The sequence below is a fragment of the Saccostrea echinata genome, unplaced genomic scaffold (genome assembly GCF_033153115.1).
Source record: "Saccostrea echinata isolate AGI-Se365-2 ecotype Australia unplaced genomic scaffold, CSIRO_AGI_Sech_v1 ptg000025l, whole genome shotgun sequence".
NCBI classification, from domain to species: Eukaryota; Metazoa; Mollusca; class Bivalvia; order Ostreida; family Ostreidae; genus Saccostrea; species Saccostrea echinata.
This window is the reverse complement of record NW_026889774.1, coordinates 7,874,326-7,897,784: the sequence shown is the minus strand read 5'-3', so window position 1 is coordinate 7,897,784 and position 23,459 is coordinate 7,874,326. Positions and strand designations below refer to the sequence as shown.

Below are 23,459 nucleotides of genomic sequence, written 5' to 3'. Positions count from 1 at the left end.
CTAGGCCCGGTTTGATATGAAGATGCTTGAATCTGCGCTACCTGAGGAAACTTCCATATACGTATCACTATTCACGGGCTTACTGCTGTTCTCAGTGGTGGATCCAGACAAAAGAGAGGGTGGTTCTTTTTTTTGACAAGCTAAAATATTTTTAAAAAGTCATTTGCATGTAAAAGTGTGTTACTGTATATGTTAAGTAAATTACTGAAATATGAAATCTACCTGTGGACTAAATTGAGAGTATTTGAGAGTATATACAAGTTAAACAAACAGAATTTACCAAATCAGACAAAAAATTAAACCGGGGGGGGGGGGGATGCGCCGGTCCTATAGTCTGGTTTATGAGATTTTTAAATATTTTCTGTATATATTCCTATGTAAGACTTTAATCACCCATTGTGATCCCAACCTATTCCATGGGGTCATAATTTGAACAAAATGATTTTGTCTTTGTTTTTATAATGACCATCTAGAGATTTTTTTTTATTCGTAGACGTCACCACTTGCCGATAGAGGGCTGCAAAGAACTGCAAACTATAGTATTGTTCTCCCTCCTACCTCCAAGTCATTTTTCAAAAGTTAACATATTTGAATGATTTTTCATATCTATATAGATATTCATATGAATTTTCATAAGACATTACTTCTTTGGGAAAACAATGAGAGATAACTCAATAATTTTGGTAAAACTTATGATTTTTCACTATAGAAAACAACAGAACCCCCCCCCCCCCCATGGTGTAACAAAATTCCTTTTTACAGGTAATATGGACTGTCCTTTCACAAATTCATACCAAAGCTTTTGTTGTTTCACGGGGGGAACATATGTTAACAGACAAAAAACTACCAAAATGGTTATTTTTTTTTTACCAATATCATTTGGGTTTACAACTAAAACATTGTATTTTATAAATAATATATGTTTAATTTTATATGAGTAATAGAAAAGATCTGAGAAAAATTTATTCATATCCAAGAATATTTTAAAACGTGGTGATGCTTTAAAGCCCGATTTCAGTGAAAAATATCGTCTACCCCCCTTATTCAAAGAGCTGGAATTAGGGGTAAATAACTATTTAACACTGGAATTAAAATTACTATTGAACTGTTCTTTGCATTCAACAAAGATTTTACGGCCAAATTGTCATTAGTATTGAATTAAATGGGTGTAAAATGTAGGCGGGAATCGAGAGCTAGCGTGTGTAGTTCTTTAGATCTATGCTTGGCACTCATGGTCATTGAGCAGTTAGGGATTTTTTTTCGTGTCAGCTACGCAAAATTGATCGTACGCTATAAAACGAAGCTTTCACATAAGTATCATCTCTTCTGACCCAGCACAAAAAATGAAGGATTTTTTTTTTCTAAATATTCTTTGAAAAAAATTTGATCACCTATTGTAGCCTCGAGAGACATGATCTGAATACATGTAAAACTGAATCTACAAGTCATAATGAAGCTTTCACATACGTTTCATCATTTCTGACACAGTGGTGTTTGAGATTTTATAAAAGATGTCACTAAATTTTTACTAATCCTTAACTTCTTCCCTTGAAAGAGGGCCTGGCCCTTCATTTGAACAAACTTGAATCCCTTTTACCCGCTGATGCTTTGTGGCAAGTTTGGTTGAAATTAACCCAGTAGTTCTTGAGAAGAAGCTGAAATTGTGAAAAGTTTACAGACAGAGGCACGGTCAGACAAAATGCGATCAGAAAAGCTCACTTGAACTCCAGCTCAGGTGATCTAAAAATGTGAACCTCAACACCAATTAATCTACATATGATTGTATATAAGAAAAACGCAAAATTAATTTCCAAAAAAAAATCATTACTACTGAACAAAAAAACTAATACGTGTATTCAATCTCCCAAGTATATTTTACAAGAAAAAAGATTAGGCTGATTTATCAGATGTCTCAAAGAATTACGGTATTTTGACATATCATAGTGATGTACATCAATCCTGGACACAATTTTCTGCCCAGAAAGTTTTCTCCCTACAGTATTGTTAGAAATGGTGTTTGTCTCCCTCCGTGCGCGCGCGTGTGTGTGTTTGTAAATCTCTCTTTCCTTTCTCAAGGAAATACTAGTATTCGTCAAAACAATATATCGACGACAATATATGCCGACCTTGACTGTACATATTGTCGCCGACGACAATATGTGCTGGTGCTTGACTGTACATTTTGTCGTCCATTATGCAGGAAGAAAATAAGGCTCGTCTCGGTACATATTGTCGCCGGCGACAATATATACCGATGGACGACAATATGTGCAGTGAGGGTAGGTACATATTGTCGCCGACGACAATATGTACAAAACGACAATATGTACCGTCACAGCATTGTTTTTCGATGGTGGAAAATCACTGATCGTCCTGACAGAAAAATAGCAATATGATTCAACGATTAAATTGATACAAACTGATTACGCAGACATGTCAAGTTTCTTTACATTTGCTCAAGTCTAACCAAACACAGTTAAAGAATAGGAGTTAACATAAGCATAACCATGCAGTAGTATTTTTGCATTTGAAATGTAGTTTTGGTGCAATGTAGAAAAAATAAATGTCGGGCTTAGCATCGAAAGGGGAAATGGCGCATTATAAGAGTCAAAAAATACTTTTAGTTAAAAATATCTTTGATGAACCCCTCAAAAAGTTTATTGATGTAAGTGGAATTTTCTTTTACTCTATTGTATCAAAAAGTTGGGGGTAGGACAACCAGACTTGCAATGACCATTTTCAAGCGAAAAAATAAAAAAGAATACCTTCATGGAAGTGGAAGGGGGTGGACACCCCATCCCTGATTCTATATCCCTGAATGTAATGTTCATCTTGTTCACTCAAGTAGGAGAGATTTTTTAACTATACTGTATAAGAAAGAGGGGGTGGTTACAAGACTTTCAATGAACATTTTCAAATTAGAAATGGCTAAAACAATCCCTCCCTCTTCTCCGATTCTTTGTGCCTGAATATTATGTTCACTTGAGTAGAATTCAAATGCAGGTGAAATAACTTTTCAGAATTGTTTTCAATCTATTTTTATTTTAATGTAGGAAAAATAAATCCTTATACATGTATTCCCCTTGAAGGTCAATAATATAGTCTTGTCTTTAATTATAAATTGAAAACATTAATCTACTTCAATATATACTGTATTGAAAATGTTTCCATATTGATTTGACAAATGTATCACTGTTTTAAATTTGATTCAAAAATATTCCTCTTACATGTATGTATCATATTCTCAGACGACCATGTTAACAGACTTGAATGTACATTATACTGGGATTCTCCTGTATTACTTCTATATACTTGAAAAGAAATTCCCATAGAGTAGACCACTGTTTATAAATAAAATTGAATGCACATTTTAAGATTGTATATAATTCAGACATGCAGAAATTTTATGTCCTTCTTATGATTGTCACGTCTGCTTCATATTTGGACGTTCTACTGGCTATAGACCATAAAGATTAACTAACAACTAAATTGTCTGACAAACGGGATGACTTCAGCCTTTTCTACTGTCAATTTTCCTTATTTATGAAGTATTATTCTGCAATCATTTGCATATAATGTTTACGTCTACCAACTTATTCGATATCCAAGAGCACGATTAATTTTTAAATCGAGACAGGCTACTGACAGATACATGTAAATTGATGTTACAGGGGTTTCAACAACCTCGTTTAAAGTCAGCATTTCGTAGATTTAATGATCGTATCAATGACCCTGTCAACAAATAAAACCTATAATTAGGTCAATTGTTTGGCCCTTGTTTTTATACTAAATTCGACAACGGAATGTCCCGTTTACCTGATTTATTCAGAGCTCTCACGGCGGGTGTGACGGGACAACAGGAAATGCTTACTCTTTCTAGGCACCTGATCCCACCTCTGCAATTTTCGGGGGTCCTTTTTTATGCCCTGTTAACAAATTTGTACTCATTGTGGATATTTTAAAATCATCACTGTTCGTTATCTTCACCATTTCTTATTAAGAAATATATATATCCACCGTATGGGCAATCAGATTTTGGAACGCAGTTCGCAATTCAAAAGTAAACTGCATTCCAGAACGCACTTCGCAATTCAAAATTTAAACATAAGTCATGGGGTCTGAGATTTTGAGGGTAGGGTACTAGTGGTCAGTTACCACTTCTATGAAAAAATGGTGATGGTACCATCTCTAGTTTCCGAGATATAGCCCTCCAGTTTTTAGGCCTACTATATAATACTATATGAATAAACATCGGGCTCGGGCACATCGAAGTCCCCTGTCCCCGGGTCTGAGATTTTGAGGGTAGGGTACTAGTGGTCAGTTACCACTTCTATGAAAAAATGGTGATGGTACCATCTCTAGTTTCCGAGATATAGCCCTCCAGTTTTTAGGCCTACTATATAATACTATATGAATAAACATCGGGCTCGGGCACATCGAAGTCCCCTATCCCCGGGTCTGAGATTTTGAGGGTAGGGTACTAGTGGTCAGTTACCACTTCTATGAAAAAATGGTGATGGTACCATCTGTAGTTTCCGAGATATAGCCCTGCAGTTTTTAGGCCTACTATATAATACTATATGAATAAACATAGGGCTCGGGGACATAGAAGTCCCCTGTCCCGGGTCTGAGATTTTGAGGGTAGGGTACTAGTGGTCAGTTACCACTTTTATGAAAAAATGGTGATGGTACCTTCTCCAGTTTCCGAGATATAGCCCTGCAGTTTTTAGGCCTACTATATAATACTATATGAATAAACATCGGGCTCGGGGACATCGAAGTCCCCTGTCCCGGGATCTGAAATTTTGAGGGTAGGGTACTAGTGGTCAGTTACCACTTCTGTGAAAAAATGGTGATGGTACCATCTGTAGTTTCCGAGATATAGCCCTGCAGTTTTTAGGCCTACTATATAATACTATATGAATAAACATCGGGCTCGGGGACATCGAAGTCCCCTGTCCCGGGATCTGAAATTTTGAGGGTAGGGTACTAGTGGTCAGTTACCACTTCTGTGAAAAAATGGTGATGGTACCATCTGTAGTTTCCGAGATATAGCCCTCCAGTTTTTAGGCCTACTATATAATACTATATGAATAAACATCGGGCTCGGGCACATCGAAGTCCCCTGTCCCCGGGTCTGAGATTTTGAGGGTAGGGTACTAGTGGTCAGTTACCACTTCTATGAAAAAATGGTGATGGTACCATCTCTAGTTTCCGAGATATAGCCCTGCAGTTTTTAGGCCTACTATATAATACTATATGAATAAACATCGGGCTCGGGGACATAGAAGTCCCCTGTCCCCGGGTCTGAGATTTTGAGGGTAGGGTACTAGTGGTCAGTTACCACTTTTATGAAAAAATGGTGATGGTACCTTCTCTAGTTTCCGAGATATAGCCCTGCAGTTTTTAGGCCTAATATATAATACTATATGAATAAACATCGGGCTCGGGCACATCGAAGTCCCCTGTCCCGGGATCTGAAATTTTGAGGGTAGGGTACTAGTGGTCAGTTACCACTTCTGTGAAAAAATGGTGATGGTACCATCTGTAGTTTCCGAGATATAGCCCTGCAGTTTTTAGGCCTACTATATAATACTATATGAATAAACATCGGGCTCGGGGACATCGAAGTCCCCTGTCCCGGGATCTGAAATTTTGAGGGTAGGGTACTAGTGGTCAGTTACCACTTCTGTGAAAAAATGGTGATGGTACCATCTGTAGTTTCCGAGATATAGCCCTGCAGTTTTTAGGCCTAGTATATAATACTATATGAATAAACATCGGGCTCGGGGACATCGAAGTCCCCTGTCCCGGGATCTGAAATTTTGAGGGTAGGGTACTAGTGGTCAGTTACCACTTCTGTGAAAGAATGGTGATGGTACCATCTGTAGTTTCCGAGATATAGCCCTCCAGTTTTTAGGCCTACTATATAATACTATATGAATAAACATCGGGCTCGGGGACATCGAAGTCCCCTGTCCCCGGGTCTGAAATTTTGAGGGTAGGCTACTAGTGGTCAGTTACCACTTCTGTGAAAAAATGGTGATGGTACCATCTGTAGTTTCCGAGATATAGCCCTGCAGTTTTTAGGCCTACTATATAATACTATATGAATAAACATCGGGCTCGGGGACATCGAAGTCCCCTGTCCCCGGGTCTGAGATTTTGAGGGTAGGGTACTAGGGATCAGTTACCACTTCTGTGAAAAAATGGTGATGGTACCATCTGTAGTTTCCGAGATCCACCCCTCCACTCTTTATGGCTACTATATAATACTAAGAGAATAAACATCGGGCTAGGGGACATCGAAGTCCCCTGTCCTGGGGTCTGAAATCTTGGGTGGGGTACTAGATTAGGTTACCACTTCTGTGAAAATATGGTGATGGTACCATCTCTAGTTTCCGAGATTCACCCCTCCACTTTTTATGGCTACTATATAATACTAAGTGAATAAACATCGGCTCGGGGAAATCGAAGTCCCCTGTCCTGGGGTCTGAAATTTTGGGAGTGGGGTACTTGGGGTCAATTACCACTTCTGTGAAAATATGGTGATGGTACCATCTCTAGTTTTCGAGGTACACTCCTCCACTTTTTATGGCAACTTTATAAAAATAAGTGAATAAACATCGCGCTCGGGGACATCGAAGTCCCCTGCCCCGGGGTCTGAAATTTTAAGTACTCGTTTTAAACTGAAAGATATATTGGATTTATCAAATCTTTTCAAGAATTATTGGTCCACTGCAGGTTGAGCACAATATTTAACCCTTAATCTTGAGACATATCCAAGTTGTGTTGATTCCCTTTTTTAATCTTGTAATGGAGATGGCTAAAATTGAGATCAAATCTTATTACAAGTAAAAGAGGAAAAAAAACCTCTTTTCCAGAACTTCAGTTCCAATATAGTCACGTTGATATCAAAGCATGCGCGCGTATGCTGTGTTGATTCAGATACCACTTCGAGTAAGGTCTATAATAATAACTGAATCACAGTTTTTCTTAAAAAAAAGGAAAAGAGAAATTTCTTTTAAATAAAAGCGGGGCTAAAGTTTCTCAGGTTTGCATTTTGGCCCAGGTCCACCTGTGTTATTCATTAGAAATTTTATGAAGCCAATTGACTTCCGACTTAGAACTTGTACAATAGGGATAAATTTAAGTGCTGGATACTATGAAACATATTCGAGACGCATTGGGTATTATTGTCAAAAAACCTTTATGAAAAACATGGTGATGCCGTCGTGTTTTACGATTTAAGATCCGCCCTCTCATTGTCTCTTGTCTCATTTTTATTTATCTATTATTTACAAGTCTACCTGATCATTAAAACTATGAAAGTACTTTTTGTATTATACAATAAAAATTCTTGCATAATTCTCCTATTCTATTAACCTTTCAAGTACATTATATACAGTGATTAATTATCACAAGTAAATGGCAAAGAGGAATAACTCCTCTCAGTAGAATACAAATTAATAGAGCCCTGGCCTGGACCAGAACACTTGACCAAATGCTCCTGATGTTTAAAAATCTGGTAAAAATACCCTTCCTTATTAAAACTTTTACTCTTTTTGCCTCTGATATGCCCAGGTGCAGAGAAGATTTTTAAAGCATTAATGCATTTCCACTCTATAATTAATAGAGCACCGCCCTAACATCAGAATCTCTGATCCAGGGATCATGAAATTCATAATTTTGGAAGAGGCATCCTTGCTTATCATAACTATGCATTTGTTTAAATAATACCCAGGAGCAGAGAAGACGATTTTCAAAGAAATAATATACTTTCACTGTATTATCTATATAGCCCCGCCCTAGCACCAGAACCCCTGACCCTGGGGCTATGAATTTCACAATTTTGGTAGAGTCACTCTTGCTTATCATAACTATGTATTCAATTTGTTTCAATAATACCCAGGAGCAGAGAAGATTTTCAAAGAAATAATGCACTTTCACTATATGATCTATATTGCCCCGCCCTAGCACCAGAACCCCTAACCCTGGGGCCATGAATTTCACAATTTTGGTGGAGGGCTCAGTGCTTATTATAATCATGCCAACAGTTTGACTGCTTGATGTCCAGGAGTAAAGAAGAAGATTTTTAAAGATTGCATTAATTTTGATGGTTTTGGCCCCACCCCGCAGGCCCCAGGGGGGCAGGGGCCACGAATTTCAAAATTTTTGTTCCCCTTCACCCATAGATGCTATATGCCAAAATTGGTTGAAATTGGTTTGCTGGTTCCAGAGAAGAAGCTGAAAATGTTCAAAAGTTTACGACCGAAGAGCGACGGACGACGCACGATAACGGATGAAAAGAGATAGCAATAGGTCACCTGAGTGACTCAGGTGCCCTAAAAAAAAAAAACAAACAAAAATACGCCTAAGTTCAAAGGTTTAAGTTGATTGTAAAATTTTACAGAATTGATAATTCTGTTTGAAATTCCTAGCTTAAAATTATCTTGTTAAATTCGTTTTAAAACGATTAAAACCATTTTTTAACATTTGTAATATAGAGAGTAATAAGCATAGTTAAAATTTGGTCTTTTGTAAAACGGGCCCCAGAACCCCTGAACAAGGGGCCATGACATTCACAATTTTGGAAAAGGCTTCCATGCTCATCATAACTATATACTTGGTTTGTTTGCTTAATACACTGGAACAAAGAAGATTTTCACAGAAATAATGCATTTTCACTATAAAATCACTATTAAATCAATAGAACCCCCTCCCGCAGTACCCCTAGCCCGGGGGGGGGGGGGAGGGGGTCTCAAACTTCACAATTTTGAAAGAGGCACCCTTGAATTGAAGTGATATCACTTATTCGAATAGGTGATATCACCTTTTCGAGATGAATAGGTGATATCACCTATTCGAATAATTGATATAACCTATTCGAATAGGTGATATCACCTTTTCAATTGGAATGAGTGATATCACAAATTGGAATAGGTGATATCACCTAATTGCAATTCTTACATTATAAAATAATGAATGCTCCCTTCCTCAAGACTATCTAGTTTTCCATTGGCCCCAAGAAAATTTGGGCTGCCCAGTAAATCCAAAACATTTTAAAGACTTTATGTTATCTATCCCTGTAAAGATATATAAATTGCACTCGCAGATTAGTTTTGCAAAATTTATTGATAGTTTCTGAGTTCTCTCAGCTATGATTATTCGTGTTCATAAAGAATGAATTGTATAAATCTTGTCACCTGACTCACGAGATTTTTCGATAACATTAACAAATTTTAAACTCAAGTGAAAGTAAACGAGGCTTTCAGAGTCTCTAGTCTTGAGAGGAGTTTTATTTCAAAAATAATTTGAATAGATGATATCACCTTTTCGATTAGGTGATATCACCATTTCAATATGATAAGGTGATATGACCTATTCGAATAGGTGATATCACCAATTCAGAAGCTGAGTAGGTGATATCACTTATTCGAATAGGTGATACTGGTATCACCAATTGAATAGGTGATATCACTTATTCGATTAGGTCATATCACCTATTTGAATAGGTGATATCACTTTATGGCAGTAAATACCGAAACGGCGCCTCAGAGAGGAAACTGAAAATAATGGAATGTTTGCGACGGACAAAACAAATAGCAATAAATTAAATGAACTTAATACAACATTGAGTACTTCGAGACCGGTCCTTTGGCTGAGACCGTATTTTAAACCGAGGTCCCGTGTCGTAGAAGATGCTGGCACGAAAAAGATCCCTCACTGTTCAATGGCCCTGAGTGCCGAGTATATGTCAAAATTTGTAGCTCTCCACCGCCAATTGGTGGCGTCTCCATATGAGTGAAAAATTCTGGAAAGGGACGTTAATCAAAGAACAAACAAACAAACACATTAAGTAAATTCGTTATAAATGACCCCCCCCCCCCCCGAACCGAACAAGCATCCACATAGGAACACTAACTTAATCGGATCTTTTTTTTTCTTTTTTTTTTTTTTTTTTTAGATTTTGGAATCTCGGAATCTCTCTCTCTCTCTCTGTATTACAAACTCAACGCACGATTAGAAAGGATATACACTTCTTTCATGAGTCTATTATTATTATTTATATTTAAGGTATCTTCAACCCCATGTGACGTCATAGGTTTTGAGCCTCGTGGATAATAAGAATGATTCTCATTAAAAAAAAATGCTTTCATTTGGTGTAATAGAAATATTGTAAAAATATCCTTCAATAGTTTATTTCTTTTATAGTTTGTCAATAGTAAAGAAAAAAGTTTGGCAAGGGCAATTACTTCTACTTATGTTTTTTTTCATACATGTTCATAGTTATACTTCTAATTGAAAATTACCCTGATACTAGTATTAAGAATTTAAATATATTTATAAAATAATAGTTAAAAGTTAATATAATGATTATTTCGTAAATTCAAGCCGTTTTTAAGCATCTTTATTAAGGTTGTTCACCGAAATGTTCCATATTTACATTTTGATATATATGCTTATATTTTAATTTATGTCTGACATCTTTAAAAAAATGTTGCCTATGTATTTTATAATATCAAACAAAAGTTTAATAAAAATTATTTCTACTTTGAAAAAAGGTTTTGGATTTTCCTTTATTAAATATAGATATTATTTCTACATATTTATGGAGGATGAATTCTAAAATTAGAAGAACATTTCGTTTTAAATTATATATATTGATATCTTCTACATATTGGATATCATCTTCCACTTTTTTAAAATCCCCCGCCCCCTCCCCCTTTTTTGAAATTGCCGGATTCGTCTAAAAAATGGTGAACAACCTATCAACCCGAATTACTTATCACGCACATGTACACGTATTCAGTTTATTTCTAGTTGACAGATTATTTAATTTTTATGAAATAATATTATTCTGAAATGACCATAAATGAACATGAAATTTCAAAAATGGATAACATTACAATTATTGAAATATGTATCAAAATATTAAACAAAGTGACAATCACTTTTCTCAATGATAACTAAAACATGTACGTCATATTGCAATGCTGTGAGGAATTTTAATTTCAATAGAGATTGGTTCATAGTAGTTCATTCATTGATGGAATCATAGGTTTACAGAACTGAAAAAATATATTATGTAACATATCCATCGCAATAAAAATTTTAAAAGTTGTAATATCAAGGAAGCAATGAGACTAGTGTTTTAAAATGTTCTTGTGTATATTAATTAAAATATCTCCAAGCCCGATGTTAATTCACTTAGTATTACATGTGGTAGCTAAACACAGTTTCCTATAAAATCCAGGGGGTTTTCCCAGAGAGAAGAATAATGGGAAGGGATTTGCCTGCTATTTATAGGAGGTCTATATATAAAAGGTCTAAAAACTGCAGGGCTATATCTCGGAAACTAGAGATGGTACCATCACCATTTTTTCACAGAAGTGGTAACTGACCACTAGTACCCTACCCTCAAAATTTCAGATCCCGGGACAGGGGACTTCGATGTCCCCGAGCCCGATGTTTATTCATATAGTATTATATAATAGGTCTAAAAACTGGAGTTCTATATCTCGGAAACTAGAGATGATACCATCACCATTCTTTCACAGAAGTGGTAACTGACCACTAGTACCCTACCCTCAAAATTTCAGATCCCGGGACAGGGGACTTCGATGTCCCCGAGCCCGATGTTTATTCATATAGTATTATATAATAGGTCTAAAAACTGGAGTTCTATATCTCGGAAACTAGAGATGGTACCATCACCATTCTTTCACAGAAGTGGTAACTGACCACTAGTACCCTACCCTCAAAATTTCAGATCCCGGGACAGGGGACTTCGATGTCCCCGAGCCCGATGTTTATTCATATAGTATTATATAATAGGTCTAAAAACTGGAGTTCTATATCTCGGAAACTAGAGATGGTACCATCACCATTCTTTCACAGAAGTGGTAACTGACCACTAGTACCCTACCCTCAAAATTTCAGATCCCGGGACAGGGGACTTCGATGTCCCCGGGCCCGATGTTTATTCATATAGTATTATATAATAGGTCTAAAAACTGGAGTTCTATATCTCGGAAACTAGAGATGGTACCATCACCATTCTTTCACAGAAGTGGTAACTGACCACTAGTACCCTACCCTCAAAATTTCAGATCCCGGGACAGGGGACTTCGATGTCCCCGAGCCCGATGTTTATTCATATAGTATTATATAATAGGTCTAAAAACTGGAGTTCTATATCTCGGAAACTAGAGATGGTACCATCACCATTCTTTCACAGAAGTGGTAACTGACCACTAGTACCCTACCCTCAAAATTTCAGACCCCGGGACAGGGGACTTCGATGTCCCCGAGCCCGATGTTTATTCATATAGTATTATATAGTAGGCCTAAAAACTGGAGGGCTATATCTCGGAAACTACAGATGGTACCATCACCATTTTTTCATAGAAGTGGTAACTGACCACTAGTACCCTACCCTCAAAGTCTCAGACCCGGGGACAGGGGACTTCGATGTGCCCGAGCCCGATGTTTATTCATATAGTATTATATAGTAGGCCTAAAAACTGCAGGGCTATATCTCGGAAACTAGAGATGGTACCATCACCATTTTTTAACAGAAGTGGTAACTGACCACTAGTACCCTACCCTCAAAATCTCAGACCCGGGGACAGGGGACTTCGATGTGCCCGAGCCCGATATTTATTCATATAGTATTATATAGTAGGCCTAAAAACTGGAGGGCTATATCTCGGAAACTAGAGATGGTACCATCACCATTTTTTCATAGAAGTGGTAACTGACCACTAGTACCCTACCCTCAAAATTTCAGACCCGGGGACAGGGGACTTCGATGTCCCCGAGCCCGATGTTTATTCATATAGTATTATATAGTAGGCCTAAAAACTGGAGTTCTATATCTCGGAAACTAGAGATGGTACCATCACCATTTTTTTCACAGAAGTGGTAACTGGCCACTAGTAGGCTACCCTGAAAATTTCAGACCCCATGACTTATGTTTAAATTTTGAATTGCGAACTGCGTTCTGGAATGCAGTTCACTTTTGAATTGCGAATTGCGAACTGCAAACTGCGTTCCAAAATCTGATTGCCCACAGGATGTCGTTCGCACGAGTTATTACGTCATTTTCGATACATTCTACCTCATTTGCACGACTTTTTATGTCATTCAAAATTTACATATATAATACATTGCATAACTTTCAGTATTTATTTCTGAAAACTTATCTCATTCTTTTTTTCCTTTCATTTTTTTAAAAAAAAGATTGATCCTACTCAAAGCATGCTGATTACTTTGGGAGACATGCATGTTTACCAATGAAAAGCCAGAACATCCCGCTTGTCTGTTATTTAGCTATGAATGCCTATAATCAGTCAAATATCCAAATATGAAACAAATGGAAGACAGTCATAAAGGGAAATTACGTTATCAGTTAAAACCAATAGTAGCCATTTTGCGATTTTCAATATGTGCTGAGAACATAGTAGGCTTAAAAGATAGAAATTTGCAGGTAAATGTAATGCGGTTTTATTGTATTTTAATTGCGCGTTCATCCAGTGTTGGTCAAAAAAGGCATAAAGAAGAATATCAAACATTGAGGTTCAAACCTTGGCATCAGTCACCCGTTATAAATTTTGTACATGCACTCTGTTGGAAAGGGGGTCATTTTTCAACAGGGGTCAATTTTTTATAGGACGCACACATAAAAAATTGACCCCTAGGTCTCTTTTTCTACAAAAAAAAATTTTTTCTACGGGTGGGGGGTCATTTTTTGTCGTTGAAATATGACCCCCCGGTCATTATTCTATGGGGGTCATTATTCGTCTTTACACCGGGACAAGCCTTATTTTGCTTTCGCATAACGGACGACAATATGTACAGTTAAGCATCGGCACATATTGACATCGATATATTGCTTTAAGGAATATTTACTAGGGTCGTGAAGAGAGAGATAAAAAAACACAAACACACTCCCTCCCTCACACACATACACAAACACACCCTCACACCCATCCCCACACACACAAACAATCACGGAGGGATTCAGACAGACATAGTTTCTCGCAATACTGAAGGGAGAAAACTTTTTGGCTAGAAAATTGTATGACAATGATACATAAAAAAGCGGAATATTTATTTAACTAAATCATACTTTTTTCTTATTACAGTAAAACATGTTTATATTGAACATCTTATAGTGAATTGACATTTACAGCGAAGTGATTTTATTCCCCGTGCCTTTTAAATATATTGTGATCTTAACAGATACATGTATACCGAATTAAGTTTATAACGAAGCATAATCGGTCGTCCCTGGCACTTCCTAATAAGCGTTGTCCGGTGTTCGTCTGTCTGTCCTTCCGTCTGTAAACTTTTCACACTTTCAACTTCTTCTAAGAACCACTGGGCAAATTTTCACTGAAGTTTGTACATAGCATCCCTGGGTAAAGGGGATTCTAAGCTGTTGAAATAAAGGACCAAATTCCTTTCCAAGGGGAGATAATCAAGAAGAAGCCAAAATGAGGTAGGATCATTTAAAAATATTCTTCTGCAGAACCACTGAGCAAAAAAAGCTGAGACTTATGTGAAAGGTAGAGTAGATTTTAAATTGTTCAAATCATGACCCCCGGGGTAGGGTTGGGCTACGGTTGGGAATCAAAGTTTACCATTGAAATATATGGGAAAACTCTTTAAAAATCTTATTCTCCAGAACCACTGGAGCAGATAAGATGAAACTTTGTTGAAAGCTTCCTGAAATAGTGTTGATTCTAATGTTGGTTCTAAATTGGTCAGACCATAATCCCCGGGGGTAGGTTGGGACCATCATTGGGAATCAAAGTTTCATGTTAAGATATATAGAAAAATTATTTCAAAATCTTCTTATGAAGAACAAATTCGAATATATGTAAATTGGGAAGAAAATCTTAAGCAAAACAGAAGGATCAACGTGTGCCAGGTGAGCATTGTAGCCAATTAGCCTCTTGTTTAAAAGTTTTCTCTTTAAAACTTTTTATATGAAGTTATATGGACTTGGTTAAAATCTTTATTGCGCTGGATATCGTTTTTTTTGTAAGAGTGAAATTAATATAAGGATGAATATTTCAAATTAAAGATATCTATATATGTATGTAAAATTTGTGAAACTTAGCCTCCTTAACTATTTCATCATTATCACCGTCATCTTCATCACATTACCATCATCGTTATCTCAATATGTGTAGTAAGGGTACGCAAATCTTGTCGCCAGCGACAATATGTACAGTCTAAGACAATATATCACGTATACCGACGGATGACAATATGTGCAGTTATGGGAGTACATAATGTACATAATAGCATCGACGACAATGTGTACAGACGAAAATATGTATCGTCAAATTAGCGCTGGATGAAATAATCTGAGGGACATGCCCACATGTGATTTACACACCAATATTCACAAAACAACTTAAATAAATCATTAAGCAACTGTAACTGTGAGGCGACAATATGTGCAGTACTAGTGATACCTAGGTCACATTTAAGCCGATGGTCGGGCGACCAATTTTTTCTCGTATCGTCGGCTGAAAAACATGCATGATCGGCCGACACTGGTATCGAGCGACGCAGAGCAGTCACATTAATTCCTAGGTACACCTTTAATTTTCAAAAATTATATTATTATAAGTCGGCCAATTGTTGCCTGATCATCGTTTCCTAAACCGCAGTTTAATTTTCATCGTCATCCGACATTAAAGAAAACCCAATTTCTCAATGTCAACCGATCGACTTAACGAACTGTCTGCCGATGGTCGGACGATGATCGAAGGTTTGTCAACGGACTATACAACGACAGCTTCAGTTGAAGGAATCGGCCACAGACGCAATTATAACATGGCCCGACAGACACTAAATCGCTCGGCCGATGAAAAAAGAGGTCAAAATCGGGCAAACAATGGCCGATGAATAGCTGACCATCGCCCGAAGAATCCTATTTTTGTCTCAAAACCGTCAGCAGTTGGTCGTTCTTTGAAATGTGACTGGGGTTTGAGGGTAGACACATAACGTCGCTGGCTACAATATGTACATGTGTAACTTTTCAGCTTGCGACATATGTACCGATGGATGACAATATGTGCAGTGAATATAGGTGCATATTGTCGCTGACGACAATATATACAGAACGACAATTTGTACCGTCACAAGCCTTGATAAAAAGCTTTAATCAAAATAGTTCAGCAGGCCTGTCGCAAATGAGAAGGCTTACTAAAAATTGGCATACATAATTAGACTACAATTTTATTTTTAAAAAATAGTTACAACACTTCGAAAAAAAAAAACACGAAAGTAAAATTTACTTAATTTAGGGAAAAAAGTTTGCTTGGAAAAATATTTTAATTTTAAAATTTAAACTTTTAGGAAGATGTCTAATATCTGAATCAATATTTTCTTTTGTTTATGTTTATTTTGGTGTTTATTTATATTTCGTAGGGCAACGATCACGTGATGGAGTACAACCACGTTCATCACACGTGTCAAAATAGTTCGGATTGTGGGGGTATTCACGCGGGAAGAGACTGGACGTCGGTATGGTTAATTTCTCAGCCCTTGTCTTTATTATGTTCTTTTTAAGAATTAGAAAATAAAACCTTTGATATGAAAAATATCACCGAATCACAGCTTGATCAAAGTTACTGAAATCTATACGCAATGTTGATATTTTATTTCATAATACTTGATATTTACAGAGAGGGAATATTATTCGCAAAAACCACATTCATCATACACTTCGTTTCTTCCCCGGCGCAGATGTCAGAGGTATAATGCTTGATGACGAATACTCCTCAGTCACGATAGAGGACAATGTCTTCTACGACGTGAGTATGACGTCATTTTGTTTAAAAAAGTCAAATAGTAAAGTGCAAATATCTGTAATACTTAACTTGATTATTACTGTTTATTAACTAGAAGCTGATATTCAACAGATGCAATTATATGTACATGTAACAGTGCTCTGATGAAATACTTTATACAGAAAAAAATTCTCTCCCGTTTATTTTCGCCACTTAATTTTGCAATCATTGCGAGTGGGCGAAAAGGGGCGAATTTAGACAGCGTAACTATGTCTTAATCACAACTTTGTCTGGGCGAACTTTAAAACGGGACAACATTGGTTACAAATGTGAAAGGCGACAATAACAGAGGGCGAAAATAAACCTGCAGTAATCTAACAAGGAATTTTTATTTTGAACTGAATGATTTCTGTACTATTTCAGCGCAATTTGTAGATTTTGACCTAAGTCTAATATGTTTTATTGCCAGAACGGTAGTTCTTTAACTAAAACTTGTCATTGTATTAATACCATATAACGGGTAATTTTTCCCATCAACCAGTTTTGCTTTCTTCCCCACCATTTTTAGTTTGCAAAAAAATTTCCCTAAGTTATAAAGCACTAAAAGTCGAAAAAATAGGAAAACACAAATTAAGAATAATTATAAAAGTTTTTACATATTTTCTAAAAAATTGTGATAGAAGAACCATTTTAAGGTATGTTACAGAGGTTTTCTTATTTCTTTTTTAGAATGAAGTTCACGCCAATATTGGAGGTGGACGAGATAATATCATTCGAAAAAATGTTTTCTACAATGCAACTCTGTCGGCCCTGCAAGTGGATCATAGAGGAACTGATCATCGATTTGATGGAACTCTTTACAAATCTCTTCAGGTTTGTGTGGGGAAAGGCTGAAACAATTTTGTATTGTCTGACTGAAAGAAGTTCAAATAAAAATAATTGCATGCAATATTCTGTTTTATAGGAAGTACCTTTTAAGTCTGGGCTTTGGGCTTCGAGATATCCAAAATTGGCAGTTATTGAAGCAAACAGCCCAAACGAACCTAGAGGTAGGGTAAATATCTAAATTCCGAAAATATGGTGGAAATTTCATATTCACGTGTCTTTAAGCAATGAAAGGAAAAAAAACCACATTCAGAAAAGAACTTATTACATTTTGCACAAAATAATTTTCCAACAGGAAACCAGATTTACAACAATATATTTTTTGGTGCGAAGACATCATTCATAAATGGATTGGTGCAAAACCCAAGCTGGTTTAATGTAACAGACAACGGTTATGTGAGTTTATTCTGATGCAACTCAAAATAGGTGACCCTTAAGATAACAATGAAATCTTTTCTATTCTACGATCAAGGGAAACGTAAACTTCAAAAACACTGATTATCCCCCTTTACTTTCAATGCTCTATCCTTGCTCCTCAAGGAATTATTGTATCTAAAATATTTAGACCTTCTCCAGATCAACAAACCTCAAGATTTAGAAGAAATTCTGAAATCCCTTCTTATCTTTTATTCTGTAGCTTTACATATAAAGAATGCTGCTATTTTTTATATTCTTCTTTCAAAAATGAATATGTCATTAATCTTATGTTTGTACTATTCCCGAGCCATTCCGTTTTATACATAATTTTGCTTTGAATTTGCTTGTATTTCAATCTGATTCACATGTAATATTTTTATATTTCTGCTGAATTAAAAAAATGATTCATTGAATTCACCTTTCGAAAGTTTAATGATAATAAAGAATTAAAAATAAATATTCCAGTACTAATATTTCAGACAGATCTTTCCTCTGATTTCTTCAACGTGAATGTGAAGGATTTCAGACCAAGATGCCTATTATCAGAATTTACGAACAGAGTTCACTTTCCAACACCAGTGCAATTGAATGAAATTGGTCCGCGGTACCCTGTGGGGCCCTCCTATAACACCAAAAGTAGGTATCTAATGGGAAGGAACACTTCTTATGATTTTGAATTAAGTGAAGTCGGATTTTTGGTAAACAAACATAATATATTATTCCGTAATCGTAAATATCATAGCTTAATTTGTAGCCAAAGTACTGCAACAAAATGTTTTTTTAATTACCTTGCTATGAGAAAATGTTTTATGTGAATAAATTATGTGTCAGAATTCATTATAGAAAGAATCCGATTTTTGAAAAGGGATAGCCTCTTTGATAGTTGGATTACTATATTTTTGAGAAAGCTAATTTTGTGTAAGTGATGTGTATGTAAACAATTGTGTACAGAGTGGAACACTGCCTTTCAAAGATAACTCTTTCAGAATACGCTGAACATTCTGTGTCCACTTTAAAATCCCCTTCACCGTGTACCACCTATGCACCTGTAACGAACACACCAAAGGGTTCTTTTTTACCTGATGGATCCGCTCCTAACACCATTCATTCAACTCCAAAGCATGGTAAAGTAGCTAACATGTATGACTTTTAGCTGTATTGTAACCTGATAATCTTTGTTTGTTCTTGTGGAAAAATACTTATGACCTGCTCTGAATTTCACATTTTTCAAAAAAAAGAAGCAAAAAACAAAAACTTCCCAACATTGATTTTCATCAAGAGCTATAGCATTAGATTCAAATGAAAAATAGTAAAATTTATGAAGCGCTGCTTATTTTTTTTTTTCAGAAATGATTCATATGTCAGATCATGATATAAAGTCAGGATATCACAATGTTATCTGTGCTTGTAAGAAAAGAATAAATACATTAGAAAGAGTTTTCTTCCTTCAAAAATATTTTTTCAATGAAAAAAAAGTTATACATGGAGTTATAAAAATTCTGTATATGGTACATGATACATCAAAGCATTTTAAAAATGGTTTATACAAAGATAGAACTTATCCACTTTGGAAAGGTTTTAAAACTGGGTGTAAATGTTTTATGTCAAATATAATAAAACTATTTGAAAAAAATTAGACAAAAGGAAATAGAGGTTGTTTCCTTCATATATTGGGCTTGAATGAATTTGCTCAAAGGTTTCAATTATTAAATTCTGATAAGATAAACTGCAAGTAAATTCTGATAAGATAAACTGTAAGTAATATTAGGATTTTTCACTTGACAAGTTATCATTCTTATCAGAGTGTCGGCCCCTCCCCTTCAAACAGCACTAAAGTGTAGTTCCACTTAAATTACTTCAAATAACCATCTTAAAAAGGAAGATAAAAATAGATAGAAGATGATTGAAAAGAAATATGAAATTCTGCCCATTTTCTACATGAACACTTATTAGTTATTTCAAACAGGTTGCTGGCTGTATGTGGAGAAGTGCACAGCTCATCCAGAATTGATATCCAAAAGTAGTACACAGTTTCATCAAGACTCTGATCCCATGGCCAGTGTCACCCAGTCTATTTGTCTCCATAGAGTTTCACACTACGTCCAATACTGTGGAACAGAATCCTATTTCCATATCATATTCGGACCAACTGGTAATAATGTAGATCTGATTTTGATAAATATCTGGAAAAGTTTTCATTGCCCTTGATATAATATGGTAATAAGAATGTTTATTGTTCTGGCCCTGAATATAGAACTATGTAAACATATTGTGCCATGTAAATGTACGGAATCTAAAGATTAAAGATCTAAAGATTAAAGGCTTTTTGTAACAGCAATATTTGATTCACATTTTTAAGCTTTAAGACTGATATTTGAAAAGGTAAAGACCTCTTAGAACAACCATCTAGGTATAATTTTTGAAAGCTGTAATTCCGTGTATAGATCTAAGTAAACATAATGTGTAACAATGTTATGTAAATCTAAAGATTTAAGATCTCTTGGAACAGTAGTATTGGATTCAACTTTCATAAACTTTAGGTCTCCTATATGGAAGGTTTAAGACTTCGTAGAACAGATATCTAGATTCATTTTTTTAAATTTAAAAGAGTCATATTCTCTCTAATGACACGTCTCACGTGAATGAAATAATCCTGCTAGTGACTTAAAACTACAATATATTAATCAGTCCACCTAATGAAAAATATTTCATCGATACAAAACACATATTGACCGCTTTTATTGTAAAGATATAAAATGCATTTTTTAATTGAATTTATGCATTGAGTGGTATTTTCATAGCACAAATTCATAATTATAACTACTTTCTTCCTATTTTAGGGGCAATGACTTTGGGAGGAAATCAAGGCTGCTTCTTTGCAGAATATGGATGCCCTGATCATAATTATCATGTTCCAAAGACAGGAATTATCCACCACGATGCGTATGCCGAGCGTGAACGAAACGGCTCTAACGTTCAGCAAAACTGTTTGTCACGTGCTCTCGCACAGTACCGTTATTGTGGTAGCCATGCCGATTACCCGTACACGAGCATATTTCTACCAACAGGTATTCTATTTTATGATGTCTTTATACGTGAATTGCTAAGACCGATCTTCCAAACAAATATTTGAAAGACCACCATCGCTGCATTTTATCGTCTGAGAAAGTTTGTAATCAACAAGTTGTCAAAATAGTATAGGGGAATCGTTGATGCTCGTGTTAACACGGCTGAAATCTTTATATTCGGTTTAATTCCTATGAAGGCTTATTAAGGGGTCCGTTCCCGGTTCATTCCAGGATCTGTGGTTTGGATTAATTTAATATGCCAAAACATATTTTTGCTATGTTAAACAAATTAAAATGACATAATTATCCTCTCCAAAACGATTTGGCTTTATATGTACTATTGGTCTGCAAATATATGCAAAGAAGGTCCTTCCCTTGCTTAGGGGAAAATCACACTTGGTCGACCTCAATTACTAATGCAACTCTAGATAGAAGCATGCCTTATTCAGAAGTATTATCTACCACAGGGACAAGCCCTAGTCTAATAAACTCCAGAAGCTGTACTTACTGTTTAAATGCGTTGTTCAGGACGGACAGTGAACTACTTACCTCTGAAGTCCTACACCTTCCCTAATCGCAGAGGAACGACAAAGATAGGCGAACGTCGAGGAAGTCAATCTCTAGACTAAAATGCTAGACATCATAATTGTAGTCAGTCTCAATAAGAATGGTCTAAATAATTCAAATGTGGCATGCCTCCGCCATTAGGCAATCCACCTGTACGTGGTAAGCCTTCAATATAAGACAATCAACCTGACCAGACAACCTGTCGACTTCCATCTTCCATGACTCGAGCACAACATTGGATACTCTCTATGGGTCAAATGATTTACAACAGTTCCTAGATCATGAATTGCAGCTGTGTTACACCTTCATAACAGTTTCTGGAGCACCGGTGCAATAGGCCTCTTGAATAATTTGAAAACGAAAAAATCATCACACCTGCAACCAATCAGGAATTTGCAGTATAATACACCACAATTAATTGCACTATAATACATCCGACTGGATGTAGCATAGCTAGTACTGATTTTTTTTTTCAAACATTAATTCTCCAAACTTCTTTGATCTAATCCCAGTGTCTGTCTTGTGACGTTTTCTATACATTAAGTTTGAATGAGGGTATATTTAGCAATATATATACATTAAACTGTAAAATCATTCCGCTGTTATTTTGTCTGATTTTACATATCATGATTAAAAACAAATGCTTAATTAATCGATGGAATATCTGAAAAATAAAATATGTCTGGAATGCATCAAAATTGGTACCGTATGTGATTTACATTAAAAGGTTAACAAAATACTCTACCTGGAACTAATTCGGTTAAATACCTTAAGTTAAATGTAATACTAGTAATTAAAGAATTTCTCTTTTTCCAGCTACTGAGTAGACCTGAATTAAGTTGATAATTGCAAAATATTCGTTGTTCATGCTTACTTTTTGTAGAACTACTTTATATCTTTTAATTTAATTTCTATAGGTAAAACTGTGACAGCAGGCGCCGGATGTTGGATTCAAATGGACGCATGTGCAGCAGATTCTTCAATACACACTTCCTTCTACGATGCTTTAGGGGCATCCAACGCTGGTTCAGGTGAAAATTAAATAAAAAGTCTTATTTCTTTAGCTGATAAGCATATTCCAAAGCTTTCAAAATCCTTATATAAATCACATTTATTATGATAAAAGCATTTCTATTTATTTGATGAATGCATAACTATATATGCATGATACGAGTAATATAAAAAAATATTAATTGCTCTTATTAGAGGATAAAGAAGAATAGACATGAAACATGCTAGTGAGCATGATCGATCAAATTTTGAGTTACTAATGCTATAAATCTAAAACAAACTTATAGTAACTTCATTTATTAATTTATCGTTTATTTTTATAGACATCAGTACAGAAACATGTTTTGCCCGCGCAAAGTATTACTGGTATCGTTGTGGTTCACGTCATGAAAATCCTGTCACTGCCTTCTATCGCCCAGTAGCACGCTCATACACGTATCCGCCATCTTAACCTTACCTGTATCTTGTGTTGATATTAGAATTAAAATTATACCTTGTTCAATTTTTTAAATAGATTAATTAAGGAATGAATTTAATAGATACCCAAGTTATACTGGTATAACCTGGGTTGGGGCAGTTTACGCTTTATAAACAGCTAAACCGTCTTTGCCCTTCATATACGAATGCATGGCTCATTTTTAATATGTTTTTCCAGCACTTTTAGAGTTTGTTTCCCGAGTGCAATGCGAAATTGTAT

At 35.8% G+C, this 23,459-nt stretch overlaps 1 protein-coding gene across 1 annotated transcript in view; it reads left to right on the top strand.

Annotated features, from left to right (window-relative positions):
• Positions 1 to 23,249, top strand: part of LOC133192335 (uncharacterized) — a 32,766-nt gene extending 9,517 nt beyond the window's left edge. The window contains exons 12-22 of the mRNA XM_061328355.1: positions 16,453 to 16,548; positions 16,710 to 16,838; positions 17,544 to 17,687; positions 17,779 to 17,863; positions 17,995 to 18,095; positions 18,596 to 18,752; positions 19,103 to 19,240; positions 20,083 to 20,268; positions 20,957 to 21,184; positions 22,669 to 22,782; positions 23,086 to 23,249. Of these exons, the coding sequence (XP_061184339.1) occupies positions 16,453 to 16,548; positions 16,710 to 16,838; positions 17,544 to 17,687; positions 17,779 to 17,863; positions 17,995 to 18,095; positions 18,596 to 18,752; positions 19,103 to 19,240; positions 20,083 to 20,268; positions 20,957 to 21,184; positions 22,669 to 22,782; positions 23,086 to 23,213 (1,506 nt within the window). The 3' untranslated portion in view covers positions 23,214 to 23,249. The remainder of the gene's footprint in view (positions 1 to 16,452; positions 16,549 to 16,709; positions 16,839 to 17,543; positions 17,688 to 17,778; positions 17,864 to 17,994; positions 18,096 to 18,595; positions 18,753 to 19,102; positions 19,241 to 20,082; positions 20,269 to 20,956; positions 21,185 to 22,668; positions 22,783 to 23,085) is intronic.
• The last annotated feature ends 210 nt before the right edge of the window (positions 23,250 to 23,459 follow it).